This window comes from Hyperolius riggenbachi, chromosome 9 (assembly GCF_040937935.1).
Source record: "Hyperolius riggenbachi isolate aHypRig1 chromosome 9, aHypRig1.pri, whole genome shotgun sequence".
Lineage (NCBI taxonomy): Eukaryota > Metazoa > Chordata > Amphibia > Anura > Hyperoliidae > Hyperolius > Hyperolius riggenbachi.
In genome coordinates this window covers 11,666,278-11,693,329 of record NC_090654.1, presented here as the reverse complement: position 1 = coordinate 11,693,329, position 27,052 = coordinate 11,666,278, and the positions used below count along the sequence as shown (strand labels likewise).

Here is a 27,052-nt window from a genome sequence, read left to right as displayed (position 1 = left end):
TTTCGCATTTCCCATTTTTTTTCCGATAGAAGAAGATCGGAAATGTCAGATTCTCTCAAATCAATTTCTATGAGAATTGAATGGTGTAGGGTAGATTGTCAATGACTTGATGTACAGACCCAAGAAATTTCTTTCTGAGTGTTCAATTATTTTTTATCATAATTGAGGAAAAATTGAGCATAGGTGTGTGGTACATTGGTCATATTTTTGAAATGTAACAATCACTCAGAAAAACGGATTGCAATTCTTAAATTGAAAAGATATTTTAAAAATTGTATGGTGTGTGACCACCTTTAGGGCTTGTTCACGCTATGAGCGTTCGCATATTTTTTAAAGCGCTAGCAATTTTAGAAATTGACCCTAAGGCTCCTTGCACACTACAAATCCGTTTTGCAATTCCGATTTTCAATTTCGATTTTCCCTGAATACAATCAACAGAAAAACGGAGGAAAAAATGCCGCATGCAGTAAAGATTAAAAATCGGAAACGGAATCGGAATTGCATGCTGTGTGCAGGGAGCCTTAAAGCGATTGTGCAATGATTCCCTATGAGAATGTTCGCATAGAGATCCACTTCCAAAAGTGCTGCCTGGACCATTTTCTGAGCACTTTGCCTCAATGGAAGGTATAGGGAAATCACAAAGAGCTTGAAAAAGTGCTTTGTATAGCGATTTCCCCAGCGCTTTCATGAATATATACATTGTATTTATTCATTTCCGGGTGAAAGAGTTCACTCACTACCGTCGGGAAGTGAAAAAAAAAATCGCTCGGCAACAGCGCTTAGAAAGCACAGAAAAAAGCTATATAAGAAATTGCAATAAATCTCTCAGCGCTTGCAATATCGCTGGCGATTTATAATGTGAAAGTATCCTTACTCTGATAACACCTCTCTGACACTGCAGCTGTCCCCTCCCCTGCTTACACCTCTCTGACACTGCAGCTGTCCCCTCCCCTGCTTACACCTCTCTGACACTGCAGCTGTCCCCTCCCCTGCTTACACCTCTCTGACACTGCAGCTGTCCCCTCCCCTGCTTACACCTCTCTGACACTGCAGCTGTCCCCTCCCCTGCTTACACCTCTCTGACACTGCAGCTGTCCCCTCCCCTGCTTACACCTCTCTGACACTGCAGCTGTCCCCTCCCCTGCTTACACCTCTCTGACACTGCAGCTGTCCCCTCCCCTGCTTAAACCTCTCTGACACTGCAGCTGTCCCCTCCCCTGCTTACACCTCTCTGACACTGCAGCTGTCCCCTCCGCTGCTTACACCTCTCTGACACTGCAGCTGTCCCCTCCCCTGCTTACACCTCTCTGACACTGCGGCTGTCCCCTCCCTTGCTTACACCTCTCTGACACTGCGGCTGTCCCCTCCCTTGCTTACACCTCTCTGACACTGCAGCTGTCCCCTCCCCTGCTTACACCTCTCTGACACTGCAGCTGTCCCCTCCCCTGCTTACACCTCTCTGGCACTCAGCTGCCCCCTCCCCTGCTTACACCTCTCTGACACTACAGCTGTCCTCGGTAGGTTTTGGGGCTCCATATCAAGAGTGCTTGGGGCCCCATGTAAAACTCCCACAGGGTCCCCAAACTCCTTAGTTACACCACTGTTGAACAGAGAGCTGGAACAAGGAGGGTGAGGGGGATGGGAGAAGCTTCTGAATCACCCAGAGTCTCCCCTCTATTATGGTGATTATCTAAGGTTTGCAGTTTGTGAAGTCACAGGTTCTCTTTACATGTGAAATCCTTTTATTGACATGTAAGCAGGATAAAGGATTGGTCAATTGCTCAGCGCATTGCTTCATGTCCTCATTACCAAACATGTACAAACCCAGCTTCCTCTTCTAGTCAGGGAACTGTGGTTTAAAGGAGAACTGTAGTGAGAGGTATATGGAGGCTGCCATATTTGGAAACAGTAAATTCGGGCGCCTGAGGCTAGTGGACAAATCGGGCGCTGCCATTCACTCCTATAATAAATATCGTTTAATGGGCGCCCGATAGGAAAAAAGGGCGCCGGAGAAAACTAACGTTTTAAAAGCGGCGCCCGGAGACTTAATGTTTTATTACTGTTTCTCATGATTACACATTATTTAATGATTTATACATTTTTAAATATTATTTTTAAACGAAAACCAGTACAATATTTTTCCCAAACATTATTTTTAAGCGAAAAACAGTACTTTTTTTTTTTTTTTACATTATTTTTAAACGAAAAAACCAACAGCGGGGTCTTAGGTTTAGGCACCAACAGGGGGGTCTTAGGTTTAGGCACCAACAGGGGGTCTTAGGTTTAGGCACCAACAGGGGGGTCTTAGGTTTAGGCACCAACAGGGGGGTCTTAGGTTTAGGCACTAACAGGGGGGTCTTAGGTTTAGGCACCAACAGGGGGGTCTTAGGTTTAGGCACTAACAGGGGGGTCTAGGGGTTAGGGGTAGGTACAGGGAGGGTTACTTAGTAATTTTTTTTTTAAACGTTATTATACGTTTCACTATTTAAACGAAAGATTAACGTTTTTACAATTGCCGATTTAATGCACATTATTTAATGATTTATAACTTTAAAAAACATTAATTTTAAACGAAATACAGTACAATACAATTTTAAACGTTATCCATGCTTATCGTTAAAAACCCGGCGCCCTTTTTTCCCAGCGCCCCTTTTTAACGTACGCGCCATATTTATTTCCTTTTAAGCAATACTGAAGTAGTGTCTGAATCACACCAGAAACAAGCATGCAGCTAATCTTGTCATATCTGTCACAATTGTCAGAAACACCTGATCTGCTGCATACTTGTTCAGGGGCTATGGCTGAAAGTATTAGAGGCAGGGGATCAGCAGGACAGCCAGGCAACTGGTATTGCTTAACAGGAAATACATATGGCAGCCTACATACATCTCTCTCTCCAGTTCTCCTTTAATGTAACTAATGCCCTTTACCAACCCGTCCTGCTGGGCTGTACAATCCTGACTAACAACAACCAAAGTGAGACTGAGGTAACCACTAATAATGCAATCGGGGCTGTACAATCTTACCCAATCTATGCAGTACAGGGGGAAACTGACTGAAACACTGAGTGGATACTTTAAGTAATCCCTCATATAACATAGAAATGGTAATATAAGGTTGTATCATTAGTGGGAATCTTAAAGGGAACCTAGAGCCAGTGTGATATGGAGGCTGCCATATTTATTTCCCGTTAAACAATGCACATTGCCTGGCTGTCCTGCTGATCCTCTGCCTCTAATACTTTTAGCCATAGCCCCTGAACAAGCATGCAGCAGATCCGGTGCTCTGACTGAAGTGTGACAGGAATAGCTGCATCCTTGTTCCAGGTGTGTAATGCAGACACTACTGCAGCCAAAGAGACCAACAGGGCAGCCAGGCAACTGGTGCTGTTTAGAAGGAAATACATATGGCAGCCTCCATATCCCTATCACTTCAGTTGTTCTGTAAGTAATGACAGTTGCCTGGCAGTCCTGCTGGTCCTCTGCCTCTAATACTTTTAGCCATAGCCCCTGAACAAGCATGCAGCAGATCAGATGTCTATGACAAATCTGACAACATTAGCTGCTTGCTTGTTTCAGGTGTGCGATTTAGACCTTACTGACCAAGATGACAGCCAGGCAACTGGTATTGTTTAAAAGCAAATAAATATGGCAGCCTCTTTATCACTCTCACCTCAGGTGTCCTTTAAAGAGGAACTCCAGTGAAAATAATGTAATAAAAAGTGCTTCATTTTTGCAATAATTATTTATAAATTATTTAGATTGTAAAATCTTTCCTCTCCCCGATTTACATTCTGACATTTATCACATGGTGACATTTTTACTGCTGGCAGGTGATGTCACTGGAAAGAGATGCTGCTTGCTTTTTTGGCAGTTGGACCCAGCTGTAAACAGCTGTTATTTCCCACAATGCATCAAGGCTCCCACAGTCAGATGTAAACACCATGGTCATGACATCACACTGTGGGAGATTTCTCATGGGAAAGGGGGTATCGGCTGCTGAGTGGGATGAAGTTCAATTCTTGGTTACGGTTTCTCTTGAAGCTATGTGCAGGGGCGTAGCAATAGGGGGTGCAGAGGTTGCGACTGCATCGGGGCCCTCGGGCCAGAGGGGCCCTCCCTCAACCACAGTATTAGCTCTCTATTGGTCCTGTGCTGGTAATAAACTGCTCCCCATCCACTTCTTGCACCTCTGACACTGTGGTTGTCCTTGGCAGGTTTTGGTGTGCCGTATCAATTGTTTTGTATAGAGTGCTTAGGGGGCCCCAATGTAAAACTTGCATTGGGGCCCACAGCTCCTTAGCTACGCCACTGGCTATGTGCACACACTAGACTAAACTCGGCTGAGGTGGCCAATAAACAACGCCTGGAGTTCTACGTCAAGGAGGACATGTCCGCTCCTGCGCGCTCCCGTGGCCGAGAGCGCACGAGCAAGCGTGCTCCTGGCCGCGTATCGTTAGCCCAGGAATCAATGAATCGGGCCATGGTGCCTAATCACTGATTCCTCTCCCCTGCAGAAAAAGCGACAGCTTCTCTCGGAAGCTTCGCTTTTTCTGACTCCTATGTCCCTCTAAGCGTACATTGCACGCTTAGAGTGACATCATGTAAACAAACTCAAGGTTGCCATCTTGTGGCCAAAAAGTAAAACTACATCTAAATGTAATAAAATAAATAAAAATACACATACAGTGGTTTGCAAAAGTATTCGGCCCCCTTGAAGTTTTCCACATTTTGTCACATTACTGCCACAAACATGAATCAATTTTATTGGGATTCCACATGAAAGACCAATACAAAGTGGTGTACATGTGAGAAGTGGATCGAAAATCATACATGATTCCAAACATTTTTTACAAATAAATAACTGCAAAGTGGGGTGTGCATAATTATTCGGCCCCCTGAGTCAATACTTTGTAGAACCACCTTTTGCTGCAATTACAGCTGCCAGTCTTTTAGGGTATGTCTCTACCAGCTTTGCACATCTAGAGACTGAAATCCTTGCCCATTCTTCTTTGCAAAACAGCTCCAGCTCAGTCAGATTAGATGGACAGCGTTTGTGAACAGCAGTTTTCAGATCTTGCCACAGATTCTCGATTGGATTTAGATCTGGACTTTGACTGAGCCATTCTAACACATAGATATGTTTTGTTTTAAACCATTCCATTGTTGCCCTGGCTTTATGTTTAGGGTCGTTGTTCTGATGGAAGGTTAACCTCCGCCCCAGTCTCAAGTCTTTTGCAGACTCCAAGAGGTTTTCTTCCAAGTTTGCCCTGTATTTGGCTCCATCCATCTTTCCATCAACTCTGACCAGCTTCCCTGTCCCTGCTGAAGAGAAGCACCCCCGAGCATGATGCTGCCACCACCATATTTGACAGTGGGGATGGTGTGTTCAGAGTGATGTGCAGTGTTAGTTTTCCGCCACACATAGCGTTTTGCATTTTGGCCAAAAAGTTTCATTTTGGTCTCATCTGACCAGAGCACCTTCTTCCACATGGTTGCTGTGTCCCCCACAATGCTTGTGGCAAACTGCAGACGGGGCTTATTATGCTTTCTGTGAACAATGCCTTTCTTCTTGCCACTCTTCCATAAAGGCCAACTTTGTACAGTGCATGACTAATAGTTGTCCTATGGACAGAGTCTCCCCCCTGAGCTGTAGATCTCTGCAGCTCGTCCAGAGTCACCATGGGCCTCTTGACTGCATTTCTGATCAGCACTCTTCTTGTTCGGCCTCTGAGTTTAGGTGGATGGTCTTGGTAGGTTTACAGTTGTGCCATACTCCTTCCATTTCTGAATGATCGCTTGAACAGTGCTCCGTGGGATGTTCAAGGCTTTGGAAATCTTTTTGTAGCCTAAGCCTGCTTTAAATTTCTCAATAACTTGATCCCTGACCTGTCTTGTGTGTTCTTTGGACTTCACGGTGTTGTTGCTCCCAACATTCTCTTAGACAACCTCTGAGGGGCGTCACTGAGCAGCTGTATTTGTACTGACATTAGATTACACACAGGTGCACTCTATTTAGTCATTAGCACTCATCAGGCAATGTCTATAGGCAACTGATTGCACTCAGATCAAAGGGGGACGAATAATTATGCACACACCACTTTGCAGTTATTTATTTGTAAAAAAATGTTTGGAATCATGTATGATTTTCGTTCCACTTCTCACATGTACACCACTTTGTGTTGGTCTTTCATGTGGAATTCCAATAACATTGATTCATGTTTGTGGCAGTAATATGACAAAATGTGGAACACTTCAAGGGGGGCGAATACTTTTGCAACTCACTGTACCAGTTGCTGTCAGTTATATATCAGCTGCTGTCAGTTACAACTGAATGTGCAAGGTAACGTCAATGTTCCCCTATGGCACAAGTGGGTGATATTACAGTTTAACAGTGTGCTGACCAGGAAGCTGTTAGGGGGTAATGGCCATTTTTAAAATGGAGGATGGAGAATTCTATTGATCACAGAGGACAAATGGGACTCGGGAGAGGAGAAAGAGATTGGTGAGTAGACTACACTGGAGGTAAGTATGACCTGTGTATGTTTATTATGACTTTTTATTTTCAGTTCAGGTTCTCTTTAAGCACACTTGAAGTGAGAGGGATATGGAGGCATATTTATTTCCTGGCTGTCCTGCTGATCCTCTAACAAGAACCTGAACCAGCATGCAGATCAGGTGCTCTGACTGAAGTCAGACTGGATTAGCTGCATGCTTGTTTCAGGTGTGTGATTCAGACACAACTGCAGCCAAAGAGATCAGCAGGACTGCCAGGCAACTGGTATTGTTTAAGAGGATATAAATATGGCAGCCTCCATATCACTCTCACTTCAGGTGTCCTTTAAAATACATAAATGCGTCATTTTAAAAAGTAACTGAGAGTGAGCTCTTGGAAAAAGCAGTAATTTTATCTCATTCACGGTAACTTCGGTGTGCTGACAAAGTAGTGACTCACTGAAGAAGAGTTCCTATCGCCACGGTAAGCGATTGCCATGGCAACACGCATTAAATGTTGTCAGACACTTTATCAATGACAGTGCCCTTCATGCTGAAAGTGAGGTGGCCTTTCCTATATGAGGGACTGTACAAATAATACGGATAACAGCCGTAGTGGCCTTCAGAACCCACGCAGTACGAGGCCTCACCTGCAGCCCAGGGACGGTGACGTCACCAGGCAGGGAAACTTAAAGTGAACCTAAACGAAAAAAGAAGAATCAATACTTACCCGTGGATCTCTCCAGCCCCATAAGCTCGCCTGAGTCCCTCGCCGTCCTCCCGTGGTCTGCCGTTTAGCCAAGATCAGTTTGGCCTTTAAATTGCTTTAAAAACTTTTTTTAGGGTAAATGAGGCATGTAGCATCATTATTTTTTTTTTTTAAAGGGAAACACTAATTGATGATGTGGGGACTTAAACGCCCCCCCCCCCCCAAAAAAAAAAATATGGCTGCCAATTAACATCAGGACTAGGTACCAGACAGCGGTCGTGCATTGTGTCCAAAGTCCAATCACACAACTGGTACATGGCAGTTTTCAGCCCAGACACCTCCAAAAAATTACACAGCAAAAGTGTTTTGGGTTAAATATAGGTGGTATCAGCACAGCAGCAGTGGCCTGTGGCACCCGGGCAGTGGGAGCTGCACAGGCAGCAGGAGCAGGGCAATGCAGCAGCAGCAGGTGTAACGTCTGCCAGGAGCATGCCGGACGTGGCACTTGGCAGTGGCACATGGTGCTTGGCACGTGTTACTTTGCACGTGGCACTTTGCACTTTGCATGTGGCACTTTGCACTTTGTACATGGCACTCTGCATGTGGCACGTGGCACTTTGCACTTTGCACGTGGCATTTTGCACTTGGCATGCGGCACTTTGCACTTTGCACGTGGCACTTTGCATGTGCAAAGTGCCATGTGCAAAGTGCCACCTGCCACGTGCAAAGTGCTATGTGCCACGTGCCAAGTGCCAAGTGCCACATGCCAAGTGCAAAGTGCTACGTGCCACGTGCCAAGTGCCACATGCCAAGTGCAAAGTGCTACGTGCCACGTGCCAAGTGCTACGTGCGGAGTGACAGTCAGACAGCAGAGGAGAAGACACTAACTGTCACACTGGCACTGCTCAGCAGTACAGCAGTTCTGTAGAAAGCTAACACAGTGTACTACTACTCTAACAACTAACTAGCACTGACTGCAGTACTACAGTACTAACTACACAATAACACAGTAATCCTATTCCCTATCCTAACCTATACTGTAGCTAACTAAGGTTAATAGCTGGCCAGCAGGCAGCAGCCGGCCTGGTCTGTGCACAGCACACACACATACACATAGCGGCTGCAGCAGCCCTACAGCACACACTCTGACTGTCACACAATTAAATCAAGCTAATTAACAATACAACGATAGTGTAGTGATAGTGAAGGGGTTAATCACTGAACGGCTTTAGGTTTATCACTGTGTACAGCACTTGCTAGGCCAGCAGCCCTGCAGCACACACTCTGACTGTCACACAATTAAATCAAGCTAATTAACAATATAACAATAGTGTAGTGATAGTGAATGTGTTAATCACTGAACAGCTTTAGGTTTATCACTGTGTACAGCACTTGCTAGGCCAGCAGCACTGGAGCATGTCTCTCAGTGAGCATTCACAAGCTAGGACGACATTTATCATCATGGCAGCCCTCATTATTATACAGGGGGGCCTCACCATGGTTCCTTTCTGTGATTGGGTGACAGGGCTTAGGCTGGGAGCCCTCTGATTGGCTCAATGAGGTCAGGTGGGGCTGGCCAGGGTTCCCCTCTGTGATTGGTTGCTAGGGTTTCTGCTGGGAGCCCTCTGATTGGCTTAATGACGTCCTAGACGTCATACAGTATCTCAATAGTCAGATTTCTGTGGATATCCGCGGATATCCGCATTGCCAGCAGGGGCGTAACAATAGACCCTGCAAGGGATGCAGCTGCAGGGGGGCCCAGAAGCCACAGGGGGGCCCATCCTGAGACAACTGACAACTAAGGGCATGAAGAGAAACAGCTTCTTCTATTCTCTGCACAATTTTTCTAATGACTGCATCTGCTCAGCCACTGATAACAAATCAGACAGTCCTATTCAGTGCGCCCAGCCCCCAACCTCTCTACCAGGGCCCCATCAAAAGTTTTGCAGGGGGGGCCCAGTGATTTCTAGTTACGCCCCTGATTGCCAGCCAACTATCCGCAGATAGCTATTCAGATTTCTGTGGAAATCCGATATCTGAATCCGAATCGGGTAGATGAAAAATGGTCGGATATCCGGGTCACTGAAAGGGTACCTGAAGGAGTCCCAGTCAATTCATAGAATTAGTCTTAAAGAGTAACTTTTAGGCATAAAATGCAAATTCAATTCTCTATTGCAGGCTGCTACATTGCAAAAAAGGATGCTAACCAGGCAATTCAAAAGTTAAAAACCAATCTTCCTTTTTTTTCAAATAGGTTTCCTCTCCCCATGCCCCCCAGGCTCTAACTGCATACACAGACGCAAAAGAGAAGTGACATTGCATGCTGAATCAGCCTGATTGGCTGAAGCCTCTGTCACTCACCTCTCTCATCTCTGATTGGCCGCCTGGTCTCCCCTTTATTGCAGTGGCCGTAGCCACTCTTAGGATGCAGGGAGGGGGTCAAGAGGCTATCTCCTGTCACTGTCCTCAGCCCCCCTCCTCCAGTGGCATGTCCGCCCCTCTGTCCGCCCACCTGCCGCATCTCCCGCCGCCGCATTCCCCCTCTTCCCCGCCCTGAACAATGGGGAAAGATAAAGGTGGCGCACACAGACTCACCTAATAATGGTTCCAGGAGCTGCAGTTCCCTTCTATACTATCTTCACTGCCGCCGGCGGTAGTGCAGAGAATAGATGGGAACGGCAGCGCTTGGATCCATTAGTAGGTGAGTCTGTGCCTGCTGATTTATCCTCCCTGCTGTGCACACAATCAATGCAGGGAGGAGTCGGATGCGGGGGGATTCTTTAACCTAGTAGGACACAATATGGCCACTGCCAGGAACAGAATTCTCTGCATTTACTATATACAATTCTGTGAAATAAAAACGTGTACAGTACAATACTTGTGTTATGCAAGTAGAGCAAGGGATGGAGGCACATTGTGGCTAAGTTTCTCTTTAAACAAACTAGAGTAAATATTTTAGCTAAGCCCATTTAAAAAAAAAAAAAAAAAAAAAAACTTGAAATGCTACAAAGTTGTATTGAGTATGTTGCTGAACTCTCGTTTTGTGGTTTTGCCAGGCATAATCTTTAAAATATCTAATTTTTTTTATGTCTTGGATGTGAGACTGAGGCCTACAGTGTAAAATATCTTGGCTCATTCTGGAGGTTGGTTCTTCCAAATCTTGTAATTGTCACTAACTTGCAGCAGTTAGTTATATTTGAATGACAATGACCAAAACTCTTATTGACATTGGCAGCAATAAATAATAATAATAATAATGTGCATAATTATAAGTGTAATGTTATAATCAAAGTTTTGACATAGCAGATACATACAATTTTGACTTTCAGTTGAAATATTTTTCTGCCCACCTCATTAATTTTAATGATCATGATAGGGGCGTGTCTAAATATCTGAACTTATATTGTAACCGTAACGACAATTTGTCAAGACTTCTTCTCCTGAACAGGATCTAGGGTAGGCCTCTGTGGCCTACATAACAGGAACTAACACCATTTAGTTGACATAGAAAGTTTGTGTTAAAGTATCAGCTAACAAAGGCTATATGGTAAATCGAAAGCACTATGTGTAATCCGTCTGCTGATTTTTTTTCATTTACTATTTTTAAGTGGGCTTACAAGAAAAACGTTAGGAAATGTTGAAAAGATTTGATACACGGTTGTAGAGTACTCTTACCAAATACTGTATGTCTGCCGGAGGGGTTCTTAATATGATACTACATGCAACAGGATTTTTATGTGGGAGAAACTTAAAGAGGAACTCCAGTGAAAATAATGTAATAAAAAAAAAAAGTGCTTCATTTTTACCATAATTATGTATAAATGATTTAGTCAGTGTTTGCTCATTGTAAAATCTTTCCTCTCCCCGATTTACATTCTGACATGTATCACATGGTGACATTTTTACTGTGGGCAGGTAATGTAGCTGCTCCTAGCTGTTTTGGCAGTTAGAGACAGCTGTAAGCAGCTATTTCCTGTCTGTGAACATTGTTACATTGTGGCAGTTTGCCAGGAGCATCGCGGTCCTCAGAGCTTCTTGTGGGAGGGGTTTAAGCACAAAATCAGTCATACAGCGCCCCCTGATGGTCTGTTTGTGAAAAGCATTATATTTCTCATGTAAAAGGGGGTATCAGCTACTGATTGGCATAAAGTTCAATTCTTGGGCGGAGTTCCTCTTTAACATGGAAATCATGGCAAAAAAGATGGTAGTTTGCCAATGAATATTCTCTCCAATGGTCGCCAGACAACGTCCAGGGAACTCTAGAGCGCTACGTTTACAACTAATTTGGGTGCCAGATGAGCTGTGTGCTCTAATATTGGTGAAATGTTATTATCCATCATCTATTGATCTTTCAATTGCTTCTTCGGAGTTTGCAATTCTCTCCATCAATGGTCTATCACTGATCATTGCACTTTTCCTTCTTAATGCCTAATTCTAACTTCCTCATGATTGATTATCCCTAATCCCCCTCCCTTAGCATGAAGTTATCCTCACTCAAACCTTCCTCACCCAACATAGTCTTTCCTGATACCTTACCATAGCCTCCTAGGCTAGCTTTAAAAGGAACCTGCAGTGAGAAGAATATGGAGGCTGCCATATTTATCTGAAGGAACAATAATCAGGCAACAATGGAGCCGGGAGGGGGGAACAGTGACAAATCTGTGTTTGGGGCTGTTCAGGCATCAGAGGATGCTAAAGATCTGGCATGCTGGATCTGTAGGCGATGTGGGGCGCCACTGTACACACACTAGATTCACTCCAGTTTCTCTCTCAAGGTGTTGTTTCTTGGCCACCTCAGCCGAGTTTGATCTAGTGTGTGCACATAGCTTAAAGGGAACCCGGGTGAGAGGGATGTGGAGGCTGCCATATTTATTTCCTTTTAAACAATACCAGTTGCCTGGCAGCCCTGCTGATCTTTTTGGTCAGTAATGTCTGAATCACACCTGAAACAAACATGTGGCTAATTTTGTCAGATTTTTGTCAGAAACATATGTTCTGCATGCTTGTTCATGGTCTGTGACTAAAAGTATTAGATGCATAGCCAATGTGCAAGGAAATAAATATGGCAGCCTCCATATAACTCTCACCTCGGGTTCTCTTTAATTATTAAGCCTTTCCTACTTCCTGTTTGCAACACTATCCATCCAAATCTAGTATCTAACCACTCCCCATACCCAGTACTTACCATCTGCTGTCTTTATTGGCAGGTGTTGAGCTCTGGTGCGCGTGTATTGTACACCAAAATGCCGGATACTGCTGCCAGCTCAGAATTGGACATTTGGCTTGTATAAAGTACCCAAGAAAACAAATAGGTGGTGGTGCCAGTAGGTTTAACAACCACAACCAGATCATCGACAAGGAGAACCTAGACAGTTGCTTTGGGCCTGCTGAGAGTCTAGCGGCCTAGTGGATGCTAGTCCCCACCCAGAGCCGGGACAAGGTCCTCCAGCTCCCAAGGCTGAGACACCAAAGTGCGCCCCTCCATCCCTCCCACCCCAGCCGTCACACACTGAATGCTATTAGACTAAGAGGCCCCTCCCACATCTCTCCCAGCCCAGCCGTCGCACACTGATTGCTATCAGCCTAAGCGGCTCCCCAGGGCCCCCAACACCTTAATCTCTAGTTATCTGGCTTGCAGTCACTGCCATGTATCCCCTTTTCTTATTTCTCTCTGCTTCAAACACAATAGTGGAATGATAGCTGAGTGAGTTGTGCGCCACCTCCTACACTGCACCCTGAGGCTGGAGCCTCTCTCGCCTCTACCTCGATATGCCCCTGCTCCCACCAAACCTTACTAAAGAAGCCAGGTGATCATCAGCAGGGGCAAAAACTGCTATCTTACTTCAGGCCCCATTTCATCTTAATCCTTTTCTGATCACAACATATTTTGTGATCACCTTGCCTGAAGAGGTGGTCTGAAAACACAAAACCGAGGGTGTTTCCTGTCTAAACTCAAAGGTTCATCTCTATGACCATGTGACTTCTCATGACACCTGATTGTGAAGATCTGTTGTCTTTGGATGTTTCGGCCTACTGTCTCTATATGCAAATCTTACAATCCTCAGTGCTTCTGCAGAATTTTAGCCCGGGTGCATTTTTAAGGGTGCAGGTTTTTAGTCCCTTTCGGATGTCTACAAAATTCTACTGCTTCTGGTTTTTCCACAACATGATGCATACCTACCAACTTTTTGATATAAGAAAGAGGGACAGTCAAGGCAAGCCAGGCATAGCATAAAGATTTCATAAGAAAAATATGTTGTTTTATACTTCAAACCACACTGGTCCTTTATATCCTGGGTCATTATCCTTCATATTAACATTTAAAAAATAAGAAATATATCAATTTAAAGGATAGGGATAGTATTTAGGCCTGGTTCACACTTGCGGTGGCCCTCCGGAATCGCCGTGCCGGAGCCGCACCGCTTGCAGAACGGACGGAACGGACGCACGGCATAGCAATGAAAGCCTATGCGTCCGTTCACATGCGTCCGTTCTGCCGAACCGGAGCCGGACCGGATCCGGGCCGGATCCGGACTCCGGCCTCCGTTCCAACATGCGCTATTTTTTCATCCGGCTCCTCCGGCAGCCGTATCCGGGGCGGAGCCGGACTGCACCATCCGGCCAATACAAACCAATGGGAACCGGAGAGCGCACAACACACTGGCTGAGAAATCCGGATGTTCTACCCCACTTCCTATGGGGATTGTTGCGGCGATATTGGATGGGGACACATGGGCAAGCATTTTGGAGTGGAGCAGCACAGCTGGATCCGGATCCGGAGATGTTGGCAGCATGTCGCAGGTGGAGGTGAGTGCTAAACAGCAGAGGGCCTGATTCCACAGGTCCCCCTTCTGCTGACCTCCCAGACCCCAACATTTTTTTTGGTTTTAACGTAACTTTTGCCAAACGGATCCGGATCGCATCCTGATGGACACCTGATGCAACCTGACCGGATCCGGATCGGATCCGGATCAGAACCGTACGGTTCCGATCCGGATCCGGTCCGGATCCGGTCAGGTCATCCGGTCCGTTTGGCAAACAACCGCAAGTGTGAACGGGGCCTTAGAGTCAATTAAACACATTTTTCAGTAAAGAAAATAAACAATAAATAAAATAATTAAAATAAATAAATAAAATATAATTACATAGATCTGTATATCAGTCCTGAAAGAGGGACAAATGCGGAGGAAAGAGGGACAGGGCTCCCAAAGAGGGACTGTCCTTCCAAAAGAGGGACTTTTTGGGAGCTATGATGATATAACACCTGTTCTTTGCAAGTCCCGCCAAGAGAGTCATCTCCTTCCATACATCACACCGATGAAGACCAGAATAGCCTGAAACAGCTGTCTGCAAGTTGAACTATGTAGAGTGCTGCACTGCATGCTGGCAAATGATATCAGTAAACAGTGCACTGTGTGTCAGGATTACAATACTTACCAGGTTTAGTTGAAAAAATATATATATCATGGACCCCCAGAAATGTTTGGTGGGGCCCCTTAACATTGAAACTCCTTTCCATGCCTCTCCTCGGTGGCCTTCAAAGCTTGGAAGCCCATCTTGCAGGGGTCATAAAACAAGTGTCCCCATCCATCACACCCATAACAAGTGAAGCCACCAGTACACCTGATCGGGAGGGTGGACTCCTGTATCGGAGGGAGATGAGGTCTGGGCCCTCTGTGGTGGCAAGGGCCCTATGTCCCTGATGAGAGGCCCGTGTATAGACGACACACACACAGGAAGTAGAAAAATACATTATAAAAAGGCCCCTCTCCTTTCAGGTTTTACAAGGCAACATGTTTGTGCATCGCTCTCGTGTAAGTCAGTCTCTCTGCAATGGTTATTTTTCTGGTTACTCACCCATCTCCGACCACAACACACTTGATGGCCTGCATGGCTGTGCAGAGGAGCGACCGTCTCTTCCGAGGACTTGTCAGTGAAATAAGGAACTAGCAGAAGAGACAGAGAGATGGCAGGGTGGCCACACAGAGATCAGACCACAACTGTGACATACTACGAAACAGGAAAACATATTTACTCAACTATAGAGGAACTAACCGAGTAACTCTTCAACTGCCGCAGCTCAGGCTTAATGACTTAATGCTGCATCATTAGGAAGAGCACAAAAAGGTGTCAAACAAGCATTTACTATTTGTGGGTCTTTTTGTGCTCTTAAATGCAGTAAAGAGGCCCTGTAGTGACATATAGCGGAATGCAGTAAAGAGGCCCTGTAGTGACATATAGTAGAATGCAGTAAAGAAGCCCTGTAGTGACATATAGCAGAATGCAGTAAAGAGGCCCTGTAGTGACATATAGCAGAATGCAGTAAAGAGGCCCTGTAGTGACATATAGCGGAATGCAGTAAAGAGGCCCTGTAGTGACATATAGCAGAATGCAGTAAAGAGGCCCTGTAGTGACATATAGCAGAATGCAGTAAAGAGGCCCTGTAGTGACATATAGCAGAATGCAGTAAAGAGGCCCTGTAGAGACATATAGCAGAATGCAGTAAAGAGGCCCTGTAGTGACACATAGCAGAGTGCAGTAAAGAGGCCCTGTAGTGACATATAGCAGAATGCAGTAAAGAGGCCCTGTAGTGACATATAGCAGAATGCAGTAAAGAGGCCCTGTAGTGACATATAGTAGAATGCAGTAAAGAGGCCCTGTAGTGGCATATAGCAGAATGCAGTAAAGAGGCCCTGTAGTGACACATAGCAGAATGCAGTAAAGAGGCCCTGTAGTGACATATAGCAGAATGCAGTAAAGAGGCCCTGTAGTGACATATAGCAGAATGCAGTAAAGAGGTCCTGTAGTGACATATAGAATGCAGTAAAGAGGCCCTGTAGTGACAAATAGCGGAATGCAGTAAAGAGGCCCTGTAGTGACGTATAGTAGAATGCAGTAAAGAGGCCCTGTACTGACATATAGCAGAATGCAGTAAAGAGGCCCTGTAGTGACATATAGCAGAATGCAGTAAAGAGGCCCTGTAGGGACATATAGTAGAATGCAGTAAAGAGGCCCTGTAGTGGCATATAGCAGAATGCCGTATAGAGGCCCTGTAGTGGCATATAGCAGAATGCCGTATAGAGGCCCTGTAGGGACATATAGTAGAATGCAGTAAAGAGGCCCTGTAGTGACATATAGCAGAATGCAGTAATGAGGCCCTGTAGTGACATATAGCGGAATGCAGTAAAGAGGCCCTGTAGTGACATATAGCAGAGTGCAGTAAAGAGGCCCTGTAGTGACATATAGCAGAATGCAGTAAAGAGGCCCTGTAGTGACATATAGTAGAATGCAGTAAAGAGACCCTGCAGTGACATATAGCAGAATGCAGTAAAGAGGCCCTGTAATGACATATAGTAGAATGCAGTAAAGAGGTCCTGTAGTGACATATAGCAGAATACAGTAAAGAGGCCCTGTAGTGACATACAGTAGAATGTTGTAAAGTATACAGGATACCCACTTTAATGTTCATTATCCTCGTTTCAGCATTAGAATTAACACTTCCTATAGCTATATATTGCTGTATATTGTTATGTATTGTTATATATTGTTATGTAGTTACCTCCCCCCCTTGATGTCACAGCCTAGGCTACCTATGCAGACTTCTCAACCTAGAACATTTTGGGAGATCAGGTATTTTTTTCTACTGGCTTCAGAACACTGAATATACAAACATTCCGCAGTGATGCACCTGGCAGCAGTAAAGATGTCGTCAACCATGATATATTTCAGAACGTAAATCAGGGAGAGGAAAGGGTGAGGGAATTTTTTTTTTTACAAAGAACAAACATTGACTAAATCATTTATAAATCACCTTATTTTCAGTACAGTTCCTTTTTTAATAGATCACAATGGTCCAGGTATATTATCTTAATATCACCCCCTTCAGATACCCTCTCATAAGAGCTGGATTCATGTAAAGGGGGAAAGGCAATACATTTGGCACCTCCTTATGCTCCTGTTTGTAAGCTGAGTTGCAGAAGGGTCAGAAAAGACCACAAGTGGGCCCCTTGACACCCACTAGGCCCAGGCACCTGCCTTGGTTGCCTTTTGGATGATCCTGCTCTGCCTATCATTCCTAAATATATTCAGTACCAGCAGAGGCACAACTACAGGGAGCAGCCCCTGAAATTGCAGGGGGGCCCAGGCCAATGAGGGGTCCCTCAATTACTAACCTCCCCTTCCTCCAATAAAGGGGTCCATCCTTCAGGTTGGGTGTTTTGTGGCTGCACTTGTTATTGGTGGGAAGATCATGACTGCCACACTTGTTTTATGCCCCTTGTGAGATGGGCCCCCAGGCTGTGAGGGGCACCAGGGGAGGCAAGGGCAAGGGGGTGGGCATTGGGGGGTCCCAACAAAGTTTTGCTGGGGGCCCAAGATTTGTAGTTACGCCCCTGAGTACCAAGTCACATCACAGGTTCTAGGGAACAAGTTCACCGCCACTGTGCTTCCTCCAGACATTGTGAAGTTTTGGTTTTGGAGAGCAAACAAACTCACATGAAGTTAGTGGAGACAAAAAAAAACAAAAATCATCCAAAATTCTATTCTAAAATGATCTAAATCATCTACTTGATGGAAGGAGCTCAAACAAGGCGTTTCCAGGGTGAGTGTTGTCCTTGATGATGTTTCTGGCCCATCTCATACAGCGAGTCTTATACAAAAGGCCCAGCGATGGTGGTTCAGTGCCAATAGTGACTTCTGCTGTTTTTACAACTCACTGCAGGGCTTCTCTACCAGCCTTGGTGCAGCTGCTGTACCAGGCCGGCATGCAATTGGTCAAGAGACTTTCTATAGTGCATCTGTAGAAATGAACCAGCAGCTTCTGTGGAAGGTTAGCGCTCCTTAGTTTCCTCATAAAGTAGAGACGTTGTTGTGCTTTGCCAGTTACAGCTAAAGCATTGTCGGGCCTAGAGGCTTGCTCACATGTCTGTGAATATATGAAACCAACTGTCTCTGTTATTTCTGTTGATGTTAAAGGATACCCGAAGTGACATGATGAGACAGACATGTGTATGTGCAGTACGGTACCTAGCACACAAATAACTATGCTGTGTTCCTTTTTTTCCTTTCTCTGCCTGAAAGAGTTAAACATCAGGTATGTAAGTGGCAGTTCCTGTCTGAGTCAGGACTGGGTCAGACTACAGTGTGACTCTCACTAATAAGAAATTACAACTATAAAACACTTTCCTAGCAGAAAATGGCTTCTGAGAGCAGGAAAGAGATAAAAAGGGTCAATAGGGTCAATAGTTCATAGATTTTTAGCTCTGGCATACTTCAATGAATGTGTCATTGAGCAAAAACAAAAAAACAGTTAAAACTTTAAAAGTAAATTTAAACATAAAATAAAACTGTGAAATATCTTAAAAAGTCATTTTTAGGAGAAGGAAGCTAGATACAATCGTTTATTTCATTTGTTTATTTTCGCCTTGGATGTCCTTTAAGTGTATCTGCTGGCTTAATGTAAGTTTGAGTAGTTTGAGATGAGGTCCCTTTATATTTCACCGTGTGCGCCAAGTTTTTTTAGCTCCTTACATGTTGGTTAGCACCTTGATGGAGTGGATTATCATGTCTCTCTGCTACAGAATATCATTTTACAAACTTTAAAAAACATTTTTTATTTACTTTGAAGTACACTATTCAAAGTCGACTTTCTCAAAAAGGACTAAGTCTTGTCTCACTGTATTAGAGCAGTGGATATCTTTCCGCTGCATCTGTGTGACTGCACACTCTATTAGAGCAGTGCATATCTTTCCACTGCATCTGTGTGACTGCACACTGTATTAGAGCAATGCATATCTTTCCACTGCATCTGTGTGACTGCACACTGTATTAGAGCAGTGCATATCTTTCCACTGCATCTGTGTGACAGCACACTGTATTAGAGCAGTGCATATCTTTCTACTGCATCTGTGTGACTGCACACTGTATTAGAGCAGTGGATATCTTTCCGCTGCATCTGTGTGACTGCACACTGTATTAGAGCAGTGGATATCTTTCCGCTGCATCTGTGTGACTGCACACTCTATTAGAGCAGTGGATATCTTTCCGCTGCATCTGTGTGACTGCACACTGTATTAGAGCAGTGCATATCTTTCTACTGCATCTGTGTGACTGCACACTGTATTAGAGCAGTGCATATCTTTCCAGTGCATCTGTGTGACTGCACACTGTATTAGAGCAGTGCATATCTTTCCACTACATCTGTGTGACTGCACACTGTATTAGAGCAGTGCATATCTTTCCATTGCATTTGTGTGACTGCATACTGTATTAGAGCAGTGCATATCTTTCTACTGCATCTGTGTGACTGCACACTCTATTAGAGCAGTGGATATCTTTCCGCTGCATCTGTGTGACTGCACACTGTATTAGAGCAGTGCATATCTTTCCATTGCATCTGTGTGACTGCATACTCTATTAGAGCAGTGCATATCTTTCCACTACATCTGTGTGACTGCACACTGTATTAGAGCAGTGCATATCTTTCCACTACATCTGTGTGACTGCACACTGTATTAGAGCAGTGCATATCTTTCCACTACATCTGTATGACTGCACACTCTATTAGAGCAATGCATATCTTTCCACTGCATCTGTGTGACTGCACACTCTATTAGAGCAGTGCATATCTTTCCACTACATCTGTGTGACTGCACACTGTATTAGAGCAGTGCATATCTTTCCACTACATCTGTATGACTGCACACTGTATTAGAGCAATGCATATCTTTCCACTGCATCTGTGTGACTGCACACTCTATTAGAGCAGTGCATATCTTTCCACTACATCTGTGTGACTGCACACTGTATTAGAGCAGTGCATATCTTTCCACTACATCTGTGTGACTGCACACTGTATTAGAGCAGTGCATATCTTTCTACTGCATCTGTGTGACTGCACACTGTATTAGAGCAGTGCATATCTTTCCAGTGCATCTGTGTGACTGCACACTGTATTAGAGCAGTGCATATCTTTCCACTGCATCTGTGTGACTGCACACTGTATTAGAGCAGTGCATATCTTTCCACTGTATCTGTGTGACTGCACACTGTATTAGAGCAGTGCATATCTTTCCATTGCATCTGTGTGACTGCACACTCTATTAGAGCAGTGCATATCTTTCCACTACATCTGTGTGACTGCACACTGTATTAGAGCAGTGCATATCTTTCCACTACATCTGTGTGACTGCACACTGTATTAGAGCAGTGCATATCTTTCCACTACATCTGTATGACTGCACACTCTATTAGAGCAATGCATATCTTTCCACTGCATCTGTGTGACTGCACACTCTATTAGAGCAGTGCATATCTTTCCACTACATATGTGTGACTGCACACTCTATTAGAGCAGTGCATATCTTTCCACTACATCTGTGTGACTGCACACTGTATTAGAGCAGTGCATATCTTTCCACTACATCTGTGTGACTGCACACTCTATTAGAGCAATGCATATCTTTCCACTACATCTGTGTGACTGCACACTGTATTAGAGCAGTGCATATCTTTCCACTACATCTGTGTGACTGCACACTGTATTAGAGCAGTGCATATCTTTCCACTACATCTGTATGACTGCACACTCTATTAGAGCAATGCATATCTTTCCACTGCATCTGTGTGACTGCACACTCTATTAGAGCAGTGCATATCTTTCCACTACATATGTGTGACTGCACACTCTATTAGAGCAGTGCATATCTTTCCACTACATCTGTGTGACTGCACACTGTATTAGAGCAGTGCATATCTTTCCACTACATCTGTGTGACTGCACACTCTATTAGAGCAGTGCATATCTTTCCACTGCATCTGTGTGACTGCACACTCTATTAGAGCAGTGCATATCTTTCCACTACATCTGTGTGACTGCACACTGTATTAGAGCAGTGCATATCTTTCCACTGCATCTGTGTGACTGCACACTGTATTAGAGCAGTGCATATCTTTCCACTGCATCTGTGTGACTGCACACTCTATTAGAGTAGTGCATATCTTTCCACTGCATCTGTGTGATTTATCTTACTAAAGCATAGCTCTTTTTGTGGGTGAGACACTGCATACAGCCCACAGAGAGACAGGGACAGTTAGCTTTGAGGGCTCATATTGTTCTATTTTTTTTTAGTTTGAGACCCGGCATACAGGCCAGGCCACAGTCATTGCTGTTCCTTGCAGTTTTACTATCCTATCCTCTTATATCTATTTCAAGCCAGCACACTGTCTATCATCATAAGCTGTGCTTAGCTTCCAACTGTATCTGTTATTGATACCTGTGTGGGTTACAAACTGCATACAGGCCACAGTCAGTTGCTGGCCCTTCTACTATACAGTACTCGTCTAACTACTGCAAGCAAGCCAGCACACTGTCTATCATAAGCAGTGTTTAGCTTGCAACAGTATTTGTGATTCAAAGTACTATAGGATATCTGTGTGTGTGTTAAAGTACACAGCCCAGTGATACACACACACACACACACACACACACACACACGTACACACGTACGCACACACACACACACGTACACACACACACACACACACACACACACCCACACACACACACCTGCTGTGTATCTTACACTGATTGCGTGCCTCTTTGTGATTACACACACTGTCTACCACTATTAAATATTGTTAGTACTACTGCACCCTCCCCCCCCCCCCCCCCCCCCCCACACACACACACAATATGGAAAATATAACAGGCAGAGGCAGAGGCAGGCCACCCGGCAGGTCTGTTCAAGGTCGTGCTGACATGATTTTGTGTGGCCCTCGACCAAAGTACAGTGTTCCGAAGGTACATACCCTCAACCCCCAAGATTCTGCGGCCATACTTTATTTCCTAACACAGAACACCTCATCTTCCTCGGCTTCAGAGACGAACCGTGACATATCTTCCTCCTCCTGCTCTGATTCTGGCACCCCACTTAAAACTCAGCTGGCAGCCACCACCGCTACTACTAGCACCACAGCTGCTCCACTTGAGCTGTCGGAGGAGGTATTCACACATGTTTGTGGGGAATTAACTGATTCACAACCATTATTGTTACAAGATAAAGGCATTGAGGATGTTACACCACCTCATATGTCTGAGTTAGGCGTCACTATGGACGTAAGGTGTGAGGGGGTTCGCCAGTTCACGAACTTTTGCGGAAGTTCTCGTCCGTGGTCCGTAAACCCAAAATCTGAGGTTTGAGCCATCTCTACCAGTGGGTAGGAGGGGGTTGCCAGTGGGTAGGGAGGTGGGTGCAAGTGGGTAGGAGGGGGTTGCCAGTAGGTGGGTAGGGAGGTGGGTGCAAGTGGGTAGGAGGGGGTTGCCAGTAGGTGGGTAGGAAGGTGCCAGTGGGTAGGAGGGGGTTGCCTGGCTTGGGGAGGTGTGTGCCAGTGGGTAGGAGGGGGTTGCCTGGCTTGGAGAGGTGTGTGCCAGTGGGTATGAGGGGGTTGCCTGGCTTGGAGAGGTGTGTGCCAGTGGGAAGGAGGGGGTTGCTAGTGGGTGGGGAGGAATGTGCCCGTGGGTGGGGAATGTGCGCGGCCGGCATCACATTCCTCCCTATGACCTCATAGGAAACAGGAAGCAGAGAAGAGACGGCTGCCGGTACGCGTCGATGAATGGTAAGATGACCACCTGCTCCGCTGCGCAAACTTACTCTGCAAGCAGGGGGCACATGCAGTTAGGGAGGCCAATTCAGAGGGAGGGAGGAATGTGATGCTGGCCCCACATCCCGCATTGGCGCGACTGGAGCCTCGATCAATTTTTTTTTGCCTTTTCTCTCTGCCCAGACACAATGGGCATGGCGCGGGATAGTGGGAGCTCCCCCCCCCCCAAATCGGGACAGTCCTGCAGGATACGGGACACTTGGTGGGTCTGTAGCACTATTAACAGTGACAGGTTCCACAATACTACTGGTATGACCGACTTCTCACCACGCGTATCAGGACCAGTTTTTCTGGTTGAGCTCCATGTACGTTTTTTTTTTTGGACGTAGGATGGGAACGTTTTCTGATGCATGCCGAAGTTCGCGCACCAGGAAGTGGGTGATGTTAAATGCTGGTGTTATTTATATTATGAACTTTTAACTTCTTCAGGACTGCGTCATCCCGATGGGCGTGGCCGCCGTGGCAGCCCCAGGACAGCCTAACACCGATCGGGGTAAAGTCCTGTGGCTGGCCTTTGCAGAGGATCGCAAGCGCATCTGCGCGCTCATCCCCGCTCAGTCTCCTGGCTGCAGTCACTGCTCGGAGACTGTTAGAAAGGCAAAACTGCCATCTATTTACCACGTGCAGCATAGAGATGTAGCGAACGGTTCGCCGGCGAACGGTTCCAGGCGAACTTTGGGGGTTCGCGTTCGCCTGGACCAAGCAAACTTTTGCGGAAGTTCGATTCGCCCCATAATGCACTATGAGGGTCAACTTTGACCCTCTGCATCACAGTCAGCAGGCACATTGTAGCCATTCAGGCTACACTAAGCCCTGGAGCCCCCCCCCCCCCCCCCCTTATATAAGGCAGTCTCCGGCAGCCATGACTCTCACTCGTGTGCCTGCTAGAGAGAGGAAAGGGACAGCTGCTGCAGACTTGTTCTCCTAGGGAAAGATTAGTTAGGCTCTTGGCTTGCTCCTGGCTGATTGTTATTGCTAAAATAGCACCCCTCAACAGCTCTTTTGGGAGATAATGTTTTCCTGATGTGTTTTTTTGTGTGTGTGTTGCTCACTGTCACTGACATTATACAGCCCTATCTGGTGCAGCTGGACCTTGGTAATTGTTATTACTGTGCCAGCCAGCCCCTGCCTAACTATCTATACTGGGACACCTACCTATGCCTACCTAACTACTGGGGCACCTACTTACCTATACGGGGACAGCTACCTACCTACCTATACTAGGGGACCTACCTATGCCTACCTACCTATACTGGGACTCCTATCTATGCCTAGCTAACTACTGGGACACCTACCTATGCCTACCTACCTATAATGGGTCTCCTACCTATGCCTAGCTAACTACTGAGGCACCTACCTATGCCTACCTACCTATACTGGGATTCCTACCTATGCCTAGCTAACTACTGAGGCACCTACCTATGCCTACCTACCTATACTGGGACTCCTACCTATGCCTACCTACCTATACTGGGACTCCTACCTATGCCTAGCTAACTACTGAGGCACCTACCTATGCCTACCTACCTATACTGGGACTCCTACCTATGCCTAGCTAACTACTGAGGCACCTACCTATGCCTACCTACCTATACTGGGACTCCTAACTATGCCTACCTACCTATACTGGGACTCCTACCTATGCCTAGCTAACTACTGAGGCACCTACCTATGCCTACTTACCTATACTGGGTCTCCTACCTATGCCTAGCTAACTACTGGGTCTCCTACCTATGTCTAGCTAACTACTGAGGCACCTACCTATGCCTACCTACCTATAATGGGACACCTACCTATGCCTACCTACCTATACTGGGACTCCTACCTATGCCTAGCTAACTACTGAGGCACCTACCTATGCCTACCTACCTATACTGGGACTCCTACCTATGCCTACCAACCTATACTGGGACTCCTACCTATGCCTACCTACATACAAGAAGATAATAAGGTCGTTGCTTCATTGTGGTCAGACCAAATTTGATCAGCTGGACAGTCACTGTTGTTCTATCATTGAGCTACCACAGCCCGGCGACCATATGGGCTGGAAAACCACCATGGCCTGCACTCTGGCCATGGTGCGCACCAGTCCAGCACGGCCGTCACTACGCAAACAGCTGTTTGTGGTGCGTTACACAGTGAGTTTGGTGTGTCAGTGTGAAGCAGAACTCTAATTACACTCCCTGATTGATGTATACACATGCAAGATGTTTGAAAGCACTTTAGGCCTGCAATTTAGCATTCAATGTGATTTCTGCCCTTAAAACGCTGCTTTGCGTCACATCCAGATTTTTCCCCGGGACTTTGGCCATATATCCCACTCCGCCATGCCCCCCTCCAGGTGTTAGATCCCATTGAAACATCTTTTCCATCACTTTTGTGGCCAGCATAATTTTTTCTATTTTTCAAAGTTCGCATCCCCATTGCAGTCTATTGCGGTTCGCAAACTTTTCCGCGAACCGAACCTTCCGCGAAGGTTCGTGAACGGGGTTCGCTAACCAAAAATCGGAGGTTCGGGACATCTCTAGTGCAGCACTGCGATCTAAGGCAGCGCTGTACAGGGGACAGCCGTGTTACTCGGCTGTCCCTTCCAGAGGGACAGAAGCAATCTGCTGTGATAGGCTGAAGCCTATCACAGCCGATCGCTCTGATTGGCTGGCGAGGGGAGGGAGGGAGGGGGGAAGAGAGAAAAAAAATAGTGAAAAAATATTAGAAAAATAAACACATAAATATTTATTTAAAAAAAAAAACACCTGGGGTGCGATTAGACGCCACCAACAGAGCTCTGTTGGTGGGGAGAAATTGTGCGGCCCTGCAGAGAGCCCTTAAAGCTGCAGGGGCCATTTTTGTGAAAAAATGGCCTGGTCTTTAGGGGGGGTTGTGGCCCCATCGCTGCCCCCATACTGGGGGCATCTATACTACCTATACTGGGGGCAACTGTACTATCTATACTGGGGCAACTATACTACCTACACCGGTGGACAACTATACTAGCTATACTGGGGCAACTATACTAGCTTTACTGGGGGCAACTATAATAGCTATACTGGGGGCAACTATACTATCTACCTATACTGGGGAAAACTAAACTAGCTACCTATACTGGGGCAACTATACTAGTTATACTGGGGCAACTATACTATCTATACTGGGGCAACTATACTACCTACACTGGGGGCAACTATACTATCTATACTGGGGCAACTATACTAGCTATACTGGGGGCAACTATACTAGCTATACTGGGGGCAACTATACTAGCTACCTACACTGAGGCAACTATGCTATTTATACTGGGGGCAACTATACTTGGGGCAGCTATACTAGTTACCTATACTGGGGCAACTATACTACATATACTGGAGGCAACTATACTAGCTACCTATACTGGGGCAACTATACTACATATACTGGGGGCAACTATACTAGCTACATATACTGGGGGCAACTATACTAGCTACCTATACTGGGGGCAACTATACTAGCTACCTATACTGGGGCAACTATACTACATATACTGGGGGCAACTATACTAGCTACCTATACTACAGGCAACTTTATTACATATACTGGGGCAACTATACTATCTATACTGGGGGCAACTATACTACCTATACTGGGGGCAACTATACTATCTATACTGGGGCAACTATACTACCTACACTGGGGGCAATTATACTATCTATACTGGGGCAACTATACTAGCTATACTGGGGGCAACTATACTAGCTACCTACACTGAGGCAACTATGCTATTTATACTGGGCGCAACTATACTTGGGGCAGCTATACTAGTTATCTATACTGGGGCAACTATACTACATATACTGGAGGCAACTATACTAGCTACCTATACTGGGGCAACTATACTACATATACTGGGGGCAACTATACTAGCTACATATACTGGGGGCAACTATACTAGCTACCTATACTGGGGGCAACTATACTAGCTACCTATACTGGGGCAACTATACTACATATACTGGGGGCAACTATACTAGCTACCTATACTGGGGGCAACTATACTAGCTACCTATACTGGGGGCAACTATACTAGCTACCTATACTGGGGGCAACTATACTAGCTACCTATACTGGGGCAACTATACTACATATACTGGGGGCAACTATACTAGCTACCTATACTACAGGCAACTTTATTACATATACTGGGGCAACTATACTA

General features: G+C 45.6%; 1 protein-coding gene across 1 annotated transcript in view; it reads right to left on the bottom strand.

Moving 5' to 3' along the window:
- RAC2 (Rac family small GTPase 2) overlaps positions 1–15,169 on the bottom strand; it is a 132,073-nt gene extending 116,904 nt beyond the window's left edge. Inside the window, exon 1 of the mRNA XM_068255024.1 lies at positions 15,061–15,169. Within this exon, the coding sequence (XP_068111125.1) occupies positions 15,061–15,095 (35 nt within the window). The 5' untranslated portion in view covers positions 15,096–15,169. The remainder of the gene's footprint in view (positions 1–15,060) is intronic.
- Positions 15,170–27,052: the final 11,883 nt, after the last annotated feature.